This window comes from Hemitrygon akajei, chromosome 10 (assembly GCF_048418815.1).
Source record: "Hemitrygon akajei chromosome 10, sHemAka1.3, whole genome shotgun sequence".
NCBI lineage: Eukaryota > Metazoa > Chordata > Chondrichthyes > Myliobatiformes > Dasyatidae > Hemitrygon > Hemitrygon akajei.
In genome coordinates this window covers 92,304,186-92,320,897 of record NC_133133.1, presented here as the reverse complement: position 1 = coordinate 92,320,897, position 16,712 = coordinate 92,304,186, and the positions used below count along the sequence as shown (strand labels likewise).

Below are 16,712 nucleotides of genomic sequence, written 5' to 3'. Positions count from 1 at the left end.
GCGGCACCCACCACTGAGCACTCAAACATGCAGCAAAGCAACAGCAAAGACAAAGACTACTACTTGTTTACCACATATACCACAGGCTCTCCCTCTCTCTCTCTCCCCCCCCCAATAAGGGAGAAAGAGGTGTCTCAGTTTCACATAACAAACAACTCGCTGATTTACAATGTTGTAAGTCCATTGTGTCACTTTTTCCAAGCTCTGTGCCCAGAGATCTCGTGTCTCTGAGCACACAGCCAGAGATCTACCATCTCCCACGACACACCGATTTCCTGCTGGCACATGTCCGTCCATCTCCAGAGCCACGAGATCCTGGAACTCTAAAGGCGAGCTAATCTCTTAGGCCGCATCCTTGGCATATCGAATAATGGCCAGTCTTGAAACCCCGAGAGCGGGTTCTATTCCCACAAAGAACTGAAGTCAGCGTGTAACTCCAACTCGGCGTCTTCAAAACAACCCTGAAAGGGGAAAATAGAGATATTAAAGATGGAAATAGGGCTGTTTCCAAAGATGCAAGCAAAGGAGTCGCCGTTAGGTGCCATTGTCTCCTCCTGAGCTCATAGTAATAGCAAGGTAATACTTATGGCGTCACGGACCGTCAATAAATCTGATGGCAGAGGAAAACAAGCAGTTCACTGTATTTAGTCCCTGATGAGAATAACGAGAAGAAGGCAAGTTCCTATTGGTAAGGCTCCTTAATGATGGATACTGTCTTCTTGAGCTGCCAATTTGCTGAGATACTGTCTTTTGTAGATATCCTTGATGGTGGGGGGGAGAGGATGTAGGAGGGGGTTTGTGACAGTGCAGGCTGAGTATATAACCCTCTGCATCTGCTTTTTATTCTGTGTATTGGAGCCTCTATACCAGACAGTCAGAACCAGTCAGAATGCCTTCCACAGTTTATATGTAGAGATTTGCCAGGTCTTTGGTGATATACCAAATATCCTCAAACTCCTAGAGAAGTATAGCCACTAGCTTGCCACCTTTGTGATTGCATCAGTGTTTTGGGCCAGGACAGATCCTCTGAGATGTTGACACCCAAGAACTTGAAGCTGCTCACCCTTTCCACTACTGACCCCTCAATGAGGATTGGTGTGTTTTCTCCCTTCGTCCCCTTCCTAGTTACTCAGAATCATGCTTGGATTCTCCACGGTTAACCTTCTGTTTATCAATGTATACTAGATACATGCGTAGAACATAGATAGTAGTCCCCTTCTTTTGGAATTTTGACTACCTTGCTCTGAATCCCAAGTTTGAGCTGGGAAATTTGTGGCATTCCAAGGCCCATTGCATGTCAGCAGCAAATTCCTTTTGCTGTTCGTTGTGTGAAATGAAATAGCTGTCTTTATTTCCTGACTCTTGATTCTGTGAAATGTTGATTCCAAAAGATGTTCATGAGAGGTGTGTCTAAATACTGTGTATTCAGCTGACCTAGAAGAGATGAGCAAGATAATTATATCAGAAATTTCCACTTCTCAGTTTTCCTTTATTTTAAGAAAAGTCCTGTGTCCTGCTTTTATCTGGTATCCTTTATTATTAAGGTCACTAAATTTGCCTAAGAGAATGGTGTTAATTGAGAATAAATGGAAGATAAATTAAGGACTGTAAAGTAGTGGGTAGTCTCGGATTATCCATCAAATCCCTATGTCCTTATTTGCAAATGAAGGTTAGATAATATATTTGATAAAATCATAAAGAGACATGTATATTTGACAAACTTGGTAGTCAGGTTTTAAGTCAGTTTTGTTTTTCCTGCGTAACTTTGATTTTTGGATATAAGAATTTTTATTTTATTATGATTTTAGATTGCATGAGGTATTAAACTGAATAAAGTTTAATTGAATATAAAAGAGATACATTGATTCATAATTGAACTGCAAACTTAGTTTGTCAAAATAGGGTAGATTGAAGTACATCTGTAATACGACAATATTTATCTTGGAACTTGACTGATCTGAACCTATACGACTGATTATCTTCATTTGATATTGCAGGTTAGCACAATGACTTCCTAGTGCCATAATTCTTCATTTGAATGTTTTTCACAACTTATTTGCTGTATTCTGTTACATTTTTTGAACTACAGAATTGTATATCAATGAACAAAATGCAGCCTGCAGAAGACATCAGAACTTAAGACTGGGACCAAATAACTGAGTTGGATTATTTTTTTTTGCATTTGTTATAGTCTGTGCTGGGACAATAGGCTGAAGCTTATGTAAACTGTAGGAAATGCAAAAAATTGGTTGAGATTGTCTTGTTTTTAATCTTCACTAGTAAAAGATAAATGATGGATATGCTTTGGTGGAAAAAAAACTTGTGTTTATGTAGGTTAACTGCCAAATGATGTGGCCGTTGTTATAAGATGGTGTTTTGCATGCAGTTTGGATGTCATATTGATTTGTTTATGTGTTCCCGATCTGGTTTGGTAGATGAATATTGGTCACTATAACGAGAACTCTTTTGGATTTTTTTTGCTTGACCGCTCTGAATGACAGCACCTCAAGCAGCATTTTGCAGTAGTGGAAAAGAAAACTCTAAACCAAGTGAGCAAATTTCTAAGGAACTTTAACTGGGCTGCACTACCAGTTTAATTTGCTGAAAAATTTGCATTACACAGGTTTGTTCTGTAGCCACAATATGAATTTTACTTCTAATGCACTGTTTTGTTCCTGCCTTTGTTTAATATGGACAAGCAATGCAAGGTAACCAATGGTGGAAGCAACTAAGGATTTAGAGTGCCAAGATCCGGCAATTCAAAAGGGGGCCCTTTGGTGTTTTCTATTGTCAGTGCAACAGATCTAAGCAAGTTCAAAAGGTCTCAGGATGGAGACATGTCAGCCAAACAGTGTTTGAAAGCCGCAAAAAAATATAGTTTTTTAATTATATCAAAATAAATATTATTTGTACTAAAAAATTTACAAAAATAAACCATGCAATGCCTTTTATTCTTACATTCATGGTCAATGCATTACACATCTATTACATTCCTTAAAAGCAATAGGACTGTTGCCACTCGTGGCCAGCTGGGGTAGAATTTGAATGCATTGCTAGGGATGAAAAGAGAGGAGGAGGTGGAGAGTATCTTAAATGTATCTATTTTAATGCTAGGAGCATTGTAAGAAAGGTGGATGAGCTTAAAGTGTGGATTGATACATGGAATTATGATGTTGTAGCTATTAGTGAAACATGGTTGCAGGAAGGGTGTGATTGGCAACTAAATATTCCTGGATTTAGTTGCTTCAGGTGTGATAGAGTAGGAGGGGCCAGAGGAGGAGGTGTTGCATTGCTTGTCCGAGAAAATCTTATGGCGGTGCTTTGGAAGGATAGATTACAGAGCTCCTCTAGGGAGGCTATTTGGGTGGAATTGAGGAATGGGAAAGGTGTAGTAACACTGATAGGAGTGTATTATAGGCCACCTAATGGGGAGCGTGAGTTGGAAGAGCAAATGTGTAAGGAGATAGCAGATATTTGTAGTAAACACAAGGTGGTGATTGTGGGAGATTTTAATTTTCCACACATAGATTGGGAAGCTCATTCTGTAAAAGGGCTGGATGGTTTAGAGTTTGTGAAATGTGTGCAGGATAGCTTTTTGCAACAATACATAGAAGTACCGACTAGAGATGGGGCAGTGTTGGATCTCCTGTTAGGGAATGCGATAGGTCAGCTGACAGATGTATGTGTTGGGGAGCACTTCGGGTCCAGTGATCACAATAGCATTAGCTTCAATATAATTATGGAGAAGGACAGGACTGGACCTAGAGTTGAGATTTTTGATTGGAGAAAGGCTAACTTTGAGGAGATGCGCAGGGATTTAGAGAGAGTGGAATGGGTCAAGTTGTTTTATGGGAAGGATGTAATAGAGAAATGGAGGTCATTTAAGGGTGAAATTATGAGGGTACAGAATCTTTATGTTCCTGTTCGGTTGAAAGGAAAGATTAAAGGTTTGAAAGCGCCATGGTTTTCAAGGGATATTAGAAACTTGGTTCGAAAAAAGAGGGATGTCTACAATAGATATAGGCAGCATGGAGTAAAGGAATTGCTCGAGGAATATAAAGAATGTAAAAGGAAACTTAAGAAAGAAATTAGAAAAGCTAAAAGAAGTTACGAGTTTGGTTTGGCAAATAAGGTGGAAGTAAATCCGAAAGGCTTCTACAGTTATATTAAAAGCAAGAGGATAGTGAGGGATAAAATTGGTCCCTTAGAGAATCAGGGTGGTCAGCTATGTGTGGAGCCGAGGGAGATGGGAGAGATTTTGAACGATTTCTTCTCTTCGGTATTCACTAAGGAGAAGGATATCGAATGGTGTAAGGTGTGGGAAACAAGTAAGGAAGTTATGGAACCTATGACAATTAAAGAGGTGGAAGTACTGGCGCTTTTAAGAAATTTAAAAGTGGATAAATCTCCGGGTCCTGACCGGATATTCCCCAGGACCTTGAGGGAAGTTTGTGTAGAGATAGCAGGAGCTCTGACGGAGATCTTTCAGATGTCATTAGAAACAGGGATTGTGCCGGAGGATTGGCGTATTGCTCATGTGGTTCCATTGTTTAAAAAGGGTTCTAGAAGTAAGCCTGGCAATTATAGACCTGTCAGTTTGACATCAGTGGTGGGTAAATTAATGGAAAGTATTCTTAGAGATAGTATTTATAATTATCTGGATAGACAGGATCTGATTAGGAGTAGCCAGCATGGATTTGTGCGTGGAAGGTCATGTTTGACAAACCTTATTGAATTTTTTGAAGTAGTTACGAGGAATGTTGACGAGGGTAAGGCAGTGGATGTAGTCTATATGGACTTCAGCAAGGCCTTTGACAAAGTTCCACATGGAAGGTTAGTTAAGAAGGTTCAGTCGTTAGGTATTAGTGCTGGAGTAATAAAATGGATTCAACAGTGGCTAGATGGGAGATGCCAGAGAGTAGTGGTGGATAATTGTTTATCGGGATGGAGGCCGGTGACTAGCGGGGTGCCTCAGGGATCTGTTTTGGGCCCAATGTTGTTTGTAATATACATAAATGATCTGGATGATGGGGTGGTAAATTGGATTAGTAAGTATGCTGATGATACTAAGGTAGGAGGTGTTGTGGATAATGAGGTGGGTTTTCAAAGCTTGCAGGGAGATTTATGCCGGTTAGAAGAATGGGCTGAACGTTGGCAGATGGAGTTTAATGATGAGAAGTGTGAGGTTCTACATTTTGGCAGGAATAATCCAAATAGAACATACAGGGTAAATGGTAGGGCATTGAGGAATGCAGTGGAACAGAGAGATCTAGGAATAACAGTGCATAGTTCCCTGAAGGTGGAGTCTCATGTAGATAGGGTGGTGAAGAAGGCTTTTGGAACGCTGGCCTTTATAAATCAGAGCATTGAGTACAGAAGTTGGGATGTAATGTTAAAATTGTACAAGGCATTGGTAAGGCCAAATTTGGAATATTGTGTACAGTTCTGGTCACCGAATTATAGGAAAGATATCAATAAATTAGAGAGAGTGCAGAGACGATTTACTAGGATGTTACCAGGGTTTCAGCACTTAAGTTACAGAGAAAGGTTGAACAAGTTAGGTCTCTATTCATTGGAGCGTAGAAGGTTGAGGGGGGATTTGATCGAGGTATTTAAAATGTTGAGAGGGATAGATAGAGTTGACGTGAATAGGCTGTTTCCATTGAGAGTAGGGGAGATTCAAACGAGAGGACATGATTTGAGAGTTAGGGGGCAAAAGTTTAAGGGAAACACGAGGGGGTATTTCTTTACTCAGAGAGTGATAGCTGTGTGGAATGAGCTTCCTGTAGAAGTAGTAGAGGCCAGATCAGTTGTGTCATTTAAGGTAAAATTGGATAGGTATATGGATAGGAAAGGAGTGGAGGGTTATGGGCTGAGTGCGGGTAAGTGGGACTAGGTGAGATTAAGAGTTCGGCACGGACTAGGAGGGCCGGAATGGCCTGTTTCCGTGCTGTGATTGTTATATGGTTATATGGTTATACTTAACTCTTTCATCCAAAGATTTTAATTTCATAGAAATCTCATTTCAGATTTGAAAACTAAAAGCTAATAATAATTGTGCACGGTTAGGAGGGTGAGAGGGAGGGAGGGAAATAGTAAATACGATTGTCAAAAACAAATTAGAAATTAAGTAGGGTAAAATCTGAAATGAAAGTAATTAGAGTTGACAATCTGAGAATGGAAAAAGCAATCTAGATTTCAAACTGACAGCATGCATGTAGGAAAATAGCTTGATGGATCAGGTTTCTAAACTGTATATACTGTGAAGATGTTAAAGAATGTTCCAGTGTGCCATTGTTAAAATTTGTGGTTGTCATTTTAAATATAATGTACTTACTTGTTTTTAACCCTTATCGAGTTTAATTATTAACTGCAATGTTTCCCGTGGCTGTCCTAGTAGCTGCTTAGAAGCTTGTGCACTTCCTGCATTTTCACGCTGGAGCTTGGTTCAGACTAAAATTTCAACAAAATAATCATAGTATTATTGCCATGTAAATGGCATGGATCAACATTTACTGACCAAGTAACAATTCCATGTCAAATGTATATTGGTGTACTTTCACTACACTGAAGCTCCAGCTCTAACCTAATTTTTTTTATTGTGACAGAGGAGGTGCTGGAGCTGAGAAAATGGATAACTCTCCACTCAGAGGGGATCTAATGGCAACAGGACTCCATGAGAGGTGTGTACTGTACATGTGGTTTGAAAGTGGTTTTTAATGTCCACACATCCCTACTTGGCTCAGTGTTATTGGTAATTAGATCAGATCTTGGCTAGATGATTTTGTCAGGCTTGTGGTAAACATTTGAAGATCCAACAAAAGATAAAAATCAAGTCAGTAGGTTGCATTTTTCCTTGATTAGAATCGATAAGTAATGTGCAATTAGCTGACCAGTAAAATCATTGGCATCAACAAATAAACTCTTGAAGAGAATTGGTACTTGGACATTGGAAATAATGTATTAAATGCAGTCATGAAATGTGAATATCTTGCTTACAAATGAAAAACAATGATGTTATATTTTTATGGTACAATGTGTGTCCTCAGAATATAATTTTCAAATACAGTTAGAAATGGCAACTAGTTTTACATACCAAAATGGTGACGAAGTGCAGAATAAAATAATTTTTATGGTCTTTATAATGGTAAATCGTTCAATAAAGGAAAACTGATTACCTTCTATCTCCATTGAATTGGAAGGTTAACTTGGATAGAAATGTGGAGACAACTGATTTGAGTTTGATAAGATTCATATAATTTCCTTGCAATTAAAGATTGATTTAATTAAACTTTCGAAATAATTCTGACAAATAAGCAACGTGTTGTCCAATATGCTTGAGTTGATTACTGAGTGAAGTATTCAAGTCTTCAATGAATTATATCATAGTTTCAAAAAGCACATAAAAGTATCTTGGCCATTTTCCTTTTGAGAGCCATCTGACATCTGTGTGCAACAGCAAGTGTTCAAACTGTTCATCATTCTCAATAAAAATAAATAGTTGAGAATTGAGAGCTTGAGACTTGATTTTGAGACTTGGGACTGTGATAACAGTGTTTAATGATTTCTGCATCCAATCACTTAAGTTTTTTTACAAAAAGTTCTTGACGGTGAATTACACAGTGAATGATAAAACATGTTAGATATAGCTTTTTACTAAAAAGTAATAAACTCACGGTAGCATCTATCATTGATGGTACTCCATCTGTTGCACAAGCAAGAATGTTGGTGAGTGGGATGTCATTCTGTTTGAAGAATTCCTCTACCACCTGAAATTTTGATTTCCCCTTCGTACCTGTTTCCAGTCTTCTTGAAAATAAATCTTGAACCATGCTTCCATGTTTTGTGAAGCAAACATAACCAAGAAGCACAGATTTGTTGCCTGACAAAGTTAATTTGCCTAACTGCACAGCAAATTCTGTTGACCTAGGTATAATGCACAGTGTGTCTTCCACGTTCTCAGGCATTTCATTTATTCATCTTTGAACAGAATTGTCACCGAACGGAATCACTTTAATTATTTGGTCTGGTGACTTATGCAAAAGTGTACTCAGAAGCTCCCTTACTGCTGGCAGAATTAGTTTTTCTCCAATTCTACAGGACTTTCCAGATTTAGCAATGGGCAATGATGTATGAAGCATGCAGACCGTCACTGTTTTGTTGTGAAGTGCTGGTAAACATGTTTTGAGGTGTTTTCAGTTTCTGAATGATTTTATGAAGTGACTGAAAATAAACCAAGCTCTTGTTTGCTTTATCAGAGTGGTTTCTCTTCAAATTTTCAAGGAGCCTGGATGGTTTCATTGCCTTATTTGAAAAAACTTTTTCACACAACAGACACATTGGCTGCTTTTGGTTGCTTGGTGCTGGTATAAATCCATATTTCAGATACTTCACAGTACGCTGTCTACACTTTTACATTAGGTATGCTTCTGCCATTGTCGTGGATTAACGATCATGGTTAATCATCTATTGTTTAAGTCCAACCCCAAGCACTACGATCAATAAAGGGGAAAGCTATGATGTAATAGCTCAGGCAAAGCCTGACTCTGGCTGAAGGTACATGAAGTGAGGCATCAATATTCTGTGGGTTAGAGAAATATATTTAAGAGCTTTCAAAAGGACAGATTCTGAGCGTTACCCCATTGAATGCCATACCCTAATTCACAGAAAATGCATCACTGCATGATTAGTGTAAGGAAATAATACTGGCTAATACTGTAGCACAGTATTGAATGGCAATAATGGGAAGGCTGGTCCCGGAAATAACACCACTACTTCAGTCCAGATTTCTCATGATGTGCCAAATACAGAAGTGTCACATTGCTTTTCAACAACAATAACAATGCTCAAGCAATTTTTCTGAGAATGATGGGTTAGCAAGAGATGAGGTGATTACGTGATTATTGCAACCCATTATGAGGCACTGGGGATTAAATGCTTATAATAAGTAATTAATTTAAATTATGCCTGTAATCCCTCTGCTGCCCCTTTGCTAAACTCCCACTGCCTCCAGGGGACAGTATTGTTCACTTTGGGAACCACTGGTCTAGATGTTGCCAGACCTTCTGAGTTCCTCTAGCATTTTGTCTGTGTTCATTAGCCAATCTGCTGTTCATGTTGCTCCGCCATTAAATATGACTACAGCTGATCTGCCTTCTGCTGCTTTCCTGGAAAACTTTTATTCTCCAAATATCTAAAAATCCTATTGTCTCTTTCTTGAATATACTTAATCTCCACATCTGTCTTTGTAATAAATTCCTCAATTCACTATCCTCTGAGTAAAGAAATTTCTCCCCATCTCAACTCTAAATGGTTAATCCTGTAATCTTTGCTTTTATGCATTACCTAGGAACATTTTTTCCTGGAGCATTAGAGATAGAGGGGGGATTTGATTACACTATGAGATAGAGTAAATGGAAGAATGTTTTTATCCCACTGAGGTTGGGTGAAACTAAACTGGAAATCATAGGTTAATAGTGTAAGGTGAAATGTTTAAGGAGAACTTGAGGGTGGTGTCAGTGTGAAATGAGTTGCCAGTGGAAGTGGTGGATGCAAGTTCGATTGCAATATTTAAGAGCATTTTGGAGTAAAAATTGGCTTTATTTGAAAAATAAAACTAAATCATTAGCTTCATTGAAACATGCAGTGAAATGTCTTTTTTTGTCAACAACAGTCAGAGGGTGTAACCTGCAAGTGTTGCTACACTTCTGGTGCTCACAACTCACTAACCCTAACTGTATGCTTTGGATTGGTACCTGTCTAGGCAGGATATGGAGAGCTAGAATGGCTAGATGACTACATGAATAATGAAAAGATATTTAAATAAAAAAATAAAAAATTATTAGTGGGCTCGATAGGTTTAATACCGATAATGGGGCATTTCCTGACTGGAACTTCTAGATCAAGAAGTTACAATTTCAGAAAAAGAACTGATATTGGGAGAAATTTCTTCATGCAGAGGGAGGTAAATCTTCAGTTCAGGTCAAGGCTAATCTGTGTTGTTGCAACTGTTATCTATAGATTGTCCATATGATTCCTTCTTTGTCTGAACAGATATCTTGTATATGCTTGCTATCTTATATGTGCTATATGTGCCTTGTGCTGTGTGTATCTGTTGGTACTGTGTTTTACACCTTGACCCTAGACCTTGACAGGGTTTTGTTTGGGTATTCATGTGTGGTTGAATAACAGTTGAACTTGAACAATGGAGTAACATGCTGGACTAGGACTCTTGTTTTTGACAGCAATAACTTGCATCTGTGTACATAAACACAAACACACACAAAATGCTGGAAGAACTGAGCAAGTCAGGCAGCATCAATGTAGGGGATATTTTGAGCCGTGACCCTTCATCAATTCACAGTTGAAAAATATTTAATTTTATATAATAGAGAATTGTTTAAACAACTGACGCTGAAGCAAATACAGAGCTACTAAGAGACTATAAAGACTTGGGCAAAGAGTTGGGCTTTAATTCGATATTGGGTTGGTATATTTTACTTGCAGACTACTCTCTCATCTCATGTTCTAATATTGTCAGAATTCAACAGCGTACACTGGGTTTCTGCAGTGTCTCTGGTTTGCACTTATAGAGTTTTGTATGATTTAACTCATCATTGGCCATCACAATTGAAGATGGGCATGCAATTCTGTGAAAAGAAAACTGTAGATGCTGGAAATCTGAAACAAACAGAGTGCTAAAAACTTAGCAAGTCAGACATTATCTGTGGAAACAGGTAATGTTGCCAGTCTACAAACCTTCATTAGCACTGGAAAAGAGAGATGCAAGTTTGTTGGCAGTAGCAGGGAGTTAGGAACATTCTGAGAAATGGTCGCAGAACTGAGATGTTGACTGGTTGTCTTTCTGCAGATGTTCGTTGCCTGATTTGCTGAGTTCTTGCAGCATTTTCCTTTCTTTTTTGCAGCCTCATGAGTTTCCTGACATAATTAAAAGCCATGATATGTGATTCAAAGGAACCTGTAATATTGCAGGGTGGTCTTAGCTGACAATAGTAGAATTTTTCTGGCTGAGCATTTTAAAACTTTATAGGAATATATCAGTCAGTGCCTCAAGTCCTGTTCCTCCAGTCTTGATGTCCTGCCTAACAAAAATCAATCAAGCTCAGTTTAAAAAAAAATCTGCTCTGCATTTTCTGATGGCTACCTTTCAGCATCAGCATCAGTTTTTTGATTGGTGGGATTATAGAGTGGCAAACTGAAAACCCCTGCTCAATAACAGTGAGTGGCAAATCAGATCTTTGATCAGAAGCTCAAATATAAATTAACATTCAATTGTTCGACATCTTTAACATGTGAAAACGTCATTGATTCATAGAAATGTAAATCACCGAAGACAATCAGATCTAATTTGTGTTCCATGTTCACAGCAAAAAGAACTACCGTAGATTCCGGACTACAGAGCGCACCTGATTAAAAGCCGCAGGCTCTAATTTTAGAAATAAAATCAATTTTTTAATTGTAAAGGCCGCACCGGATTTTAGGCCGCACCGCTACTTTTAAATATACATACGTATCGGTAACACAAATTACGTTGCATATACTTTTTTACTGAACAGCACGAACAACATTCCAATATCTCCTAGCGACTGGTAAAAATATATATACTGCAGCCTACCAGGAAAAGTTATTGATCGACTTTAACTTAAAAGCAGCGTTTTCGCTCGGGTCTAATCGGGTCTGACGCGCTTGCGCAATGCGATCGGGTCTAATCGGGTCTGACGCGCTTGCGCAATGCGATCGGGTCTAATCGGGTCTGACGCGCTTGCGCATTGCGATCGGGTCTAATCGGGTCTGACGCGCTTGCGCAATGCGATCGGGTCTAATCGGGTCTGACGCGCTTGCGCATTGCGATCGGGTCTAATCGGGTCTGACGCGCTTGCGCAATGCGATCGGGTCTAATCGGGTCTGACGCGCTTGCGCATTGCGATCGGGTCTAATCGGGTCTGACGCGCTTGCGCAATGCGATCGGGTCTAATCGGGTCTGACGCGCTTGCGCAATGTGATCGGGTCTAATCGGGTCTGACGCGCTCGGGTCTTGCTTTTCTTCGAGTATTTTCCATGTTGATGAGGGTGAGTACAAATGACTGATTTACAATAATTTAATTGTGAAAGTGCGCTTGATTTATCGTACAATTTCATTGGACCTCTGTGAACTACTCATCAATTTTATTGGTCTACTGTTACGAGGCAAAATGTTTACGAGGCGGCATGAAAAAAAACCATGTATTAGCCGCTCTGGATTATAGGCCGCAGAGTTCAAAGCTGTTCAAAATGTGGGAAAAAAGTAGCGGCTTATAATCCGGAATCTACGGTATTCAGACTATTAACCAGCTCTTGCTGTATTAGACTTGTAGGCTACAGTACATCACATACTTATCCAAGTACTTTTTAAATGTTCAGAAGCCTTTATGTATTAATTTCTGTCAAGCTAGCATATTGTAAACCTCACTCCTAAAATATTTTCCCTTCTCATTCTTGAATATGATAAGGATTCAAATTAGCATGTACTGATTCTCTGCAATATTGTTGGTGAAACAGATTGAACTCAACTGACCTAATTGTGCTATGAGCTAACTAGCTTACGAAAGGTTAAAAAATCTAGGTAATGATATGAATCTAGAAGATTATAAGGCTAGCAGGAAGGAGCTTAAAAATGAAATTAGGAGAGCCAGAACGGGCCATGAGAAGGCCTTGGCAGACAGGTTTAAGGAAAACCCCAAGGCTTTCTTCAAGTATGTGAAAAGCAAGAGGATAAGACGTGAAAGAATAGGACCTATCAAGTGTGACAATGGAAAAGTGTGTATGGAACCGGAGGAAATATTGGAGGTACTTAATGAATACTCTGCTTCAGTACTCACTACGGAAAAGGATCTTGGCGATTGTAGAGATGACTTGCAGTGGACTGGAAAGCTTGAGAATGTAGATATTAAGAAAGAGGATGTTCTGGAGCTTTTGGAAAGCTTCAAGTTGGATAAGTCACCGGGACCAGACGGGAGGTGCCCCAGGCTACTGTGGGAAGTGAGGGAGGAGATTGCTGAGCCTTTGACATTGATCTTTGCATCATCAATGAGGACGGGGGAGGTTCTGGAGGTTTGGAGGGTTGCGGATCTTGTTCCCTTATTCAAGAAAGGAAGTAGGGACAGCCCAGGAAATTATAGGCCAGTGAGTCTTACTTCAGTGGTTGGTAAATAGATGGAGAAGATCCTGAGAGGCAGGATTTATGAACATTTGGAGAAGCATAATATGATTAGGAATAGTCAGCATGGCTTTGTCAAAGGCAGGTCGTGCCCTACGCGCCTGATTGAATTTTTTGAGGATGTGACTAAAGACATTGATGAAGGTAGAGCCGTAGATGTAGCGTATATAGATTTTAGTGAAGCATTTGATAAGGTACACCGTGCAAGTAAGGAGGCACGGGATCCATGGGGGCCTTGCTTTGTGGATCCAGAACTGGCTTGCCCACAGAAGGCAAAGAGTGGTTGTAGACAAGTCATATTCTGCATGGAGGTCAGTGACCAGTGGTGTGCCTTAAGGGATCTGTTCTGGGACCCCCTACTCTTCGTGATTTTTATAAATGACTTGGATGAGGAAGTGGAGGGATGGATTAGTAAATTTGCTGATGGCACAAAGGTTGGGGGTTTTGTGGATAGTGTGGAGGGCTGTCAGAAGTTACAAGGGGACATCGAAAGGATGTAAAACTGGATCGAGAAGTGGCAGATAGAGTTCAACCCAGATAAGATAGATAGATAGATAGATAGATACTTTATTCATCCCCATGGGGAAATTCAACTTTTTTCCAATGTCCCATACACTTGTTGTAGCAAAACTAATTACATACAATACTTAACTCAGTAAAAAAATATGATATGCATCTAAATCACTATCTCAAAAAGCATTAATAATAGCTTTTAAAAAGTTCTTAAGTCCTGGCGGTAGAATTGTAAAGCCTAATGGCATTGGGGAGTATTGACCTCTTCATCCTGTATGAGGAGCATTGCATCGATAGTAACCTGTCGCTGAAACTGCTTCTCTGTCTCTGGATGGTGCTATGTAGAGGATGTTCAGAGTTATCCATAATTGACCGTAGCCTACTCAGCGCCCTTCGCTCAGCTACCGATGTTAAACTCTCCAGTACTTTGCCCACGACAGAGCCCGCCTTCCTTACCAGCTTATTAAGACGTGAGGCGTCCCTCTTCTTAATGCTTCCTCCCCAACACGCCACCACAAAGAAGAGGGCGCTCTCCACAACTGACCTATAGAACATCTTCAGCATCTCACTACAGACATTGAATGACGCCAACCTTCTAAGGAAGTACAGTCGACTCTGTGCCTTCCTGCACAAGGCATCTGTGTTGGCAGTCCAGTCTAGCTTCTCGTCTAACTGTACTCCCAGATACTTGTAGGTCTTAACCTGCTCCACACATTCTCCATTAATGATCACTGGCTCCATATGAGGCCTAGATCTCCTAAAGTCCACCACCATCTCCTTGGTCTTGGTGATATTGAGACGCAGGTAGTTTGAGTTGCACCATATCACAAAGTCCTGTATCAGTTTCCTATACTCCTCCTCCTGTCCATTCCTGACACACCCCACTATGGCCGTGTCATCAGCGAACTTCTGCACATGGCAGGACTCCGAGTTATATTGGAAGTCTGATGTGTACAGGGTGAACAGGACCGGAGAGAGTACGGTTCCCTGCGGCGCTCCTGTGCTGCTGGCCACCGTGTCAGACCTACAGTCTCCCAACCGCACATACTGAGGTCTATCTGTCAAGTATAAGATAAGTATAAGGTGGTCCATTTTGGTAGGTCAAATATGATGGCAGAATATAGTATTAATGGTAAGACTCTTTCCAGTGTTGAGGATCAGAGGATCTTGGGGTCCATAGGACACTCAAAGCTGCTAAGCAGGTTGACTCTGTGGTTAAGAAGGCGTATGGTGCATTGGCCTTCATCAATCATGGGATTGAGTTTAAGAACCAAGAGGTAATGTTGCAGCTATATAGGACCATGGTCAGACCCCACTTGGAGAACTGTGCTCAATTCTGGTCGCCTCGCTATTTGAAGGACATGGAAACCACAGAAAGGGTGCAGAGGAGATTTACAAGGATGTTGCCTGAATTGGGGAGCATGCCTTATGAGAACAGGTTGAGTGAACTCAGCCTTTTTTCCTTGGAGTGACGGATGATGAGATGTGACTCAATAGAGGTGTACAAGATATTGAGAGGCATTGATCATGTGAATATTCAGAGGATTTTCCCAAGGGCTGAAGTGGCTAGCACAAGAAGGCGTAGTTTTAAGGTGCGTGGAAGTAGGTACAGAGGAGATGTCAGGAGTAAGTTCTTTACGCAGAGTAGTGAGTGCGTGGAATGAGCTGCTGGCGGCAGTGGTGGAGGCGGAAACAATATGGTCTTTTAAGAGACTTCTGGATGGCTGCATGGAGCTTAGAAAAATAGAAGGCTATGAATAAAGCCTAGGTAATTCTAATTTAGGGACAGGTTTGGCACAACTTTGTGGGCCAAAGGGCCTGTATTGTACTGTAGGTTTTCTATGTTTCTATGTTAAATTTATGCTCCTCTTCCCTAGTCATTTCTCTGCTAAAGTCTTTCCTGTTAACGGTATCTATGGCAGTCCTAATTTTATTTCCTCTATTCACTCTTTTAACTGTCTCATTCTCACAGCAAACAACCCCACCCTTGCCAAATATACTTGAAAATATTGCACAACTCTGGCAAGATTCTCTTTAATCTCTTCTGAGGTCTCTGAATTGTCTCCCCATAATATTATGACCAAACAATGTGAAGAACTCCAGCTGTTATATGATTCCTGCTTAATGCAATTTTAGAAAATTCTTGAATTTTTTGCCTCAAGCCATTAAAGAAAAGTTCCTGAACATTGTTTTCACTACCTAACTAAACTAGTATGTTTCCTTTTTTTCTTTTCCCTTCAGGAGCCTGTTGATTGCATTTCAAAAGTCCCTTCCTTCCTCTTTGTTGCAATTGTAAGCAGCTTTAAACTCTGCTTGCAAATTGCACTCTGCTAATGTAAACTTCGTTTTGTTATTCTAGAAAGTAAGCAAAAAGATCAATCCTTTTAACATGTATTCCAAATGTGATAGTCTGTGTAAAGGTATATTTAAATGGTGAGATAGCATCGAGCTCTGGGGTGCAATGGAAGCAGAGTCGGAATATTTTTAAGACTTTTTATTTTTCAAGGGGATGAAAATTTACTATGGGTAAATGGGATGCACTGCTGTGCTTACAAGCAAAACAGCTATAATCTTATTGATTTGGCTTAAAATAAATATATGCATTCAGACTTGAGGAATCGATGAGGAAGCAATTCTGAGTTATTTTTTATGAGCAAGTGCTACATGTTCAGCTTCGGAAGTTTTATATTTCTCTATTGACAGACCAAGAATCAACTGCTATGTATAACATAGACATATAAAAATAATCTCTGGTAAGAGTGAGTTTTAGTAAGAAGTAAAATATTAAAGGCTCTCAGCCGTCTGGAAGAAAAATAAATTAGTCATATCTTTGTTGTAAATGGGCAGTATCTGGTATTTTAAACAGTGAAGCCTAATTCTAGCTTCTCCCACAACAGGAAACATCCACTTCACATCCACCCTGTTGAAACCCTATTGGTCGTCAACATTTCCTCATAAGACAGATTTCCTGTTCCAGGTATTG

The 16,712-nt window shown here is 39.8% G+C and overlaps 1 protein-coding gene across 7 annotated transcripts in view; it reads left to right on the top strand.

The window, feature by feature from the left end:
- The window catches only part of klhl13 (kelch-like family member 13), a 204,677-nt gene that overhangs the window by 15,144 nt on the left and 172,821 nt on the right, over positions 1-16,712 (top strand). For 6 of the 7 annotated variants that reach the window (XM_073058636.1, XM_073058640.1, XM_073058643.1 and 3 more), the window contains one exon: positions 6,609-6,683. In XM_073058636.1, coding sequence (XP_072914737.1) covers positions 6,609-6,683 — 75 coding nt within the window. Of the gene's footprint in view, positions 1-6,608; positions 6,684-16,626; positions 16,707-16,712 lie in introns of all 7 variants that reach the window. The other variant, XM_073058642.1, reaches the window with a different exon arrangement.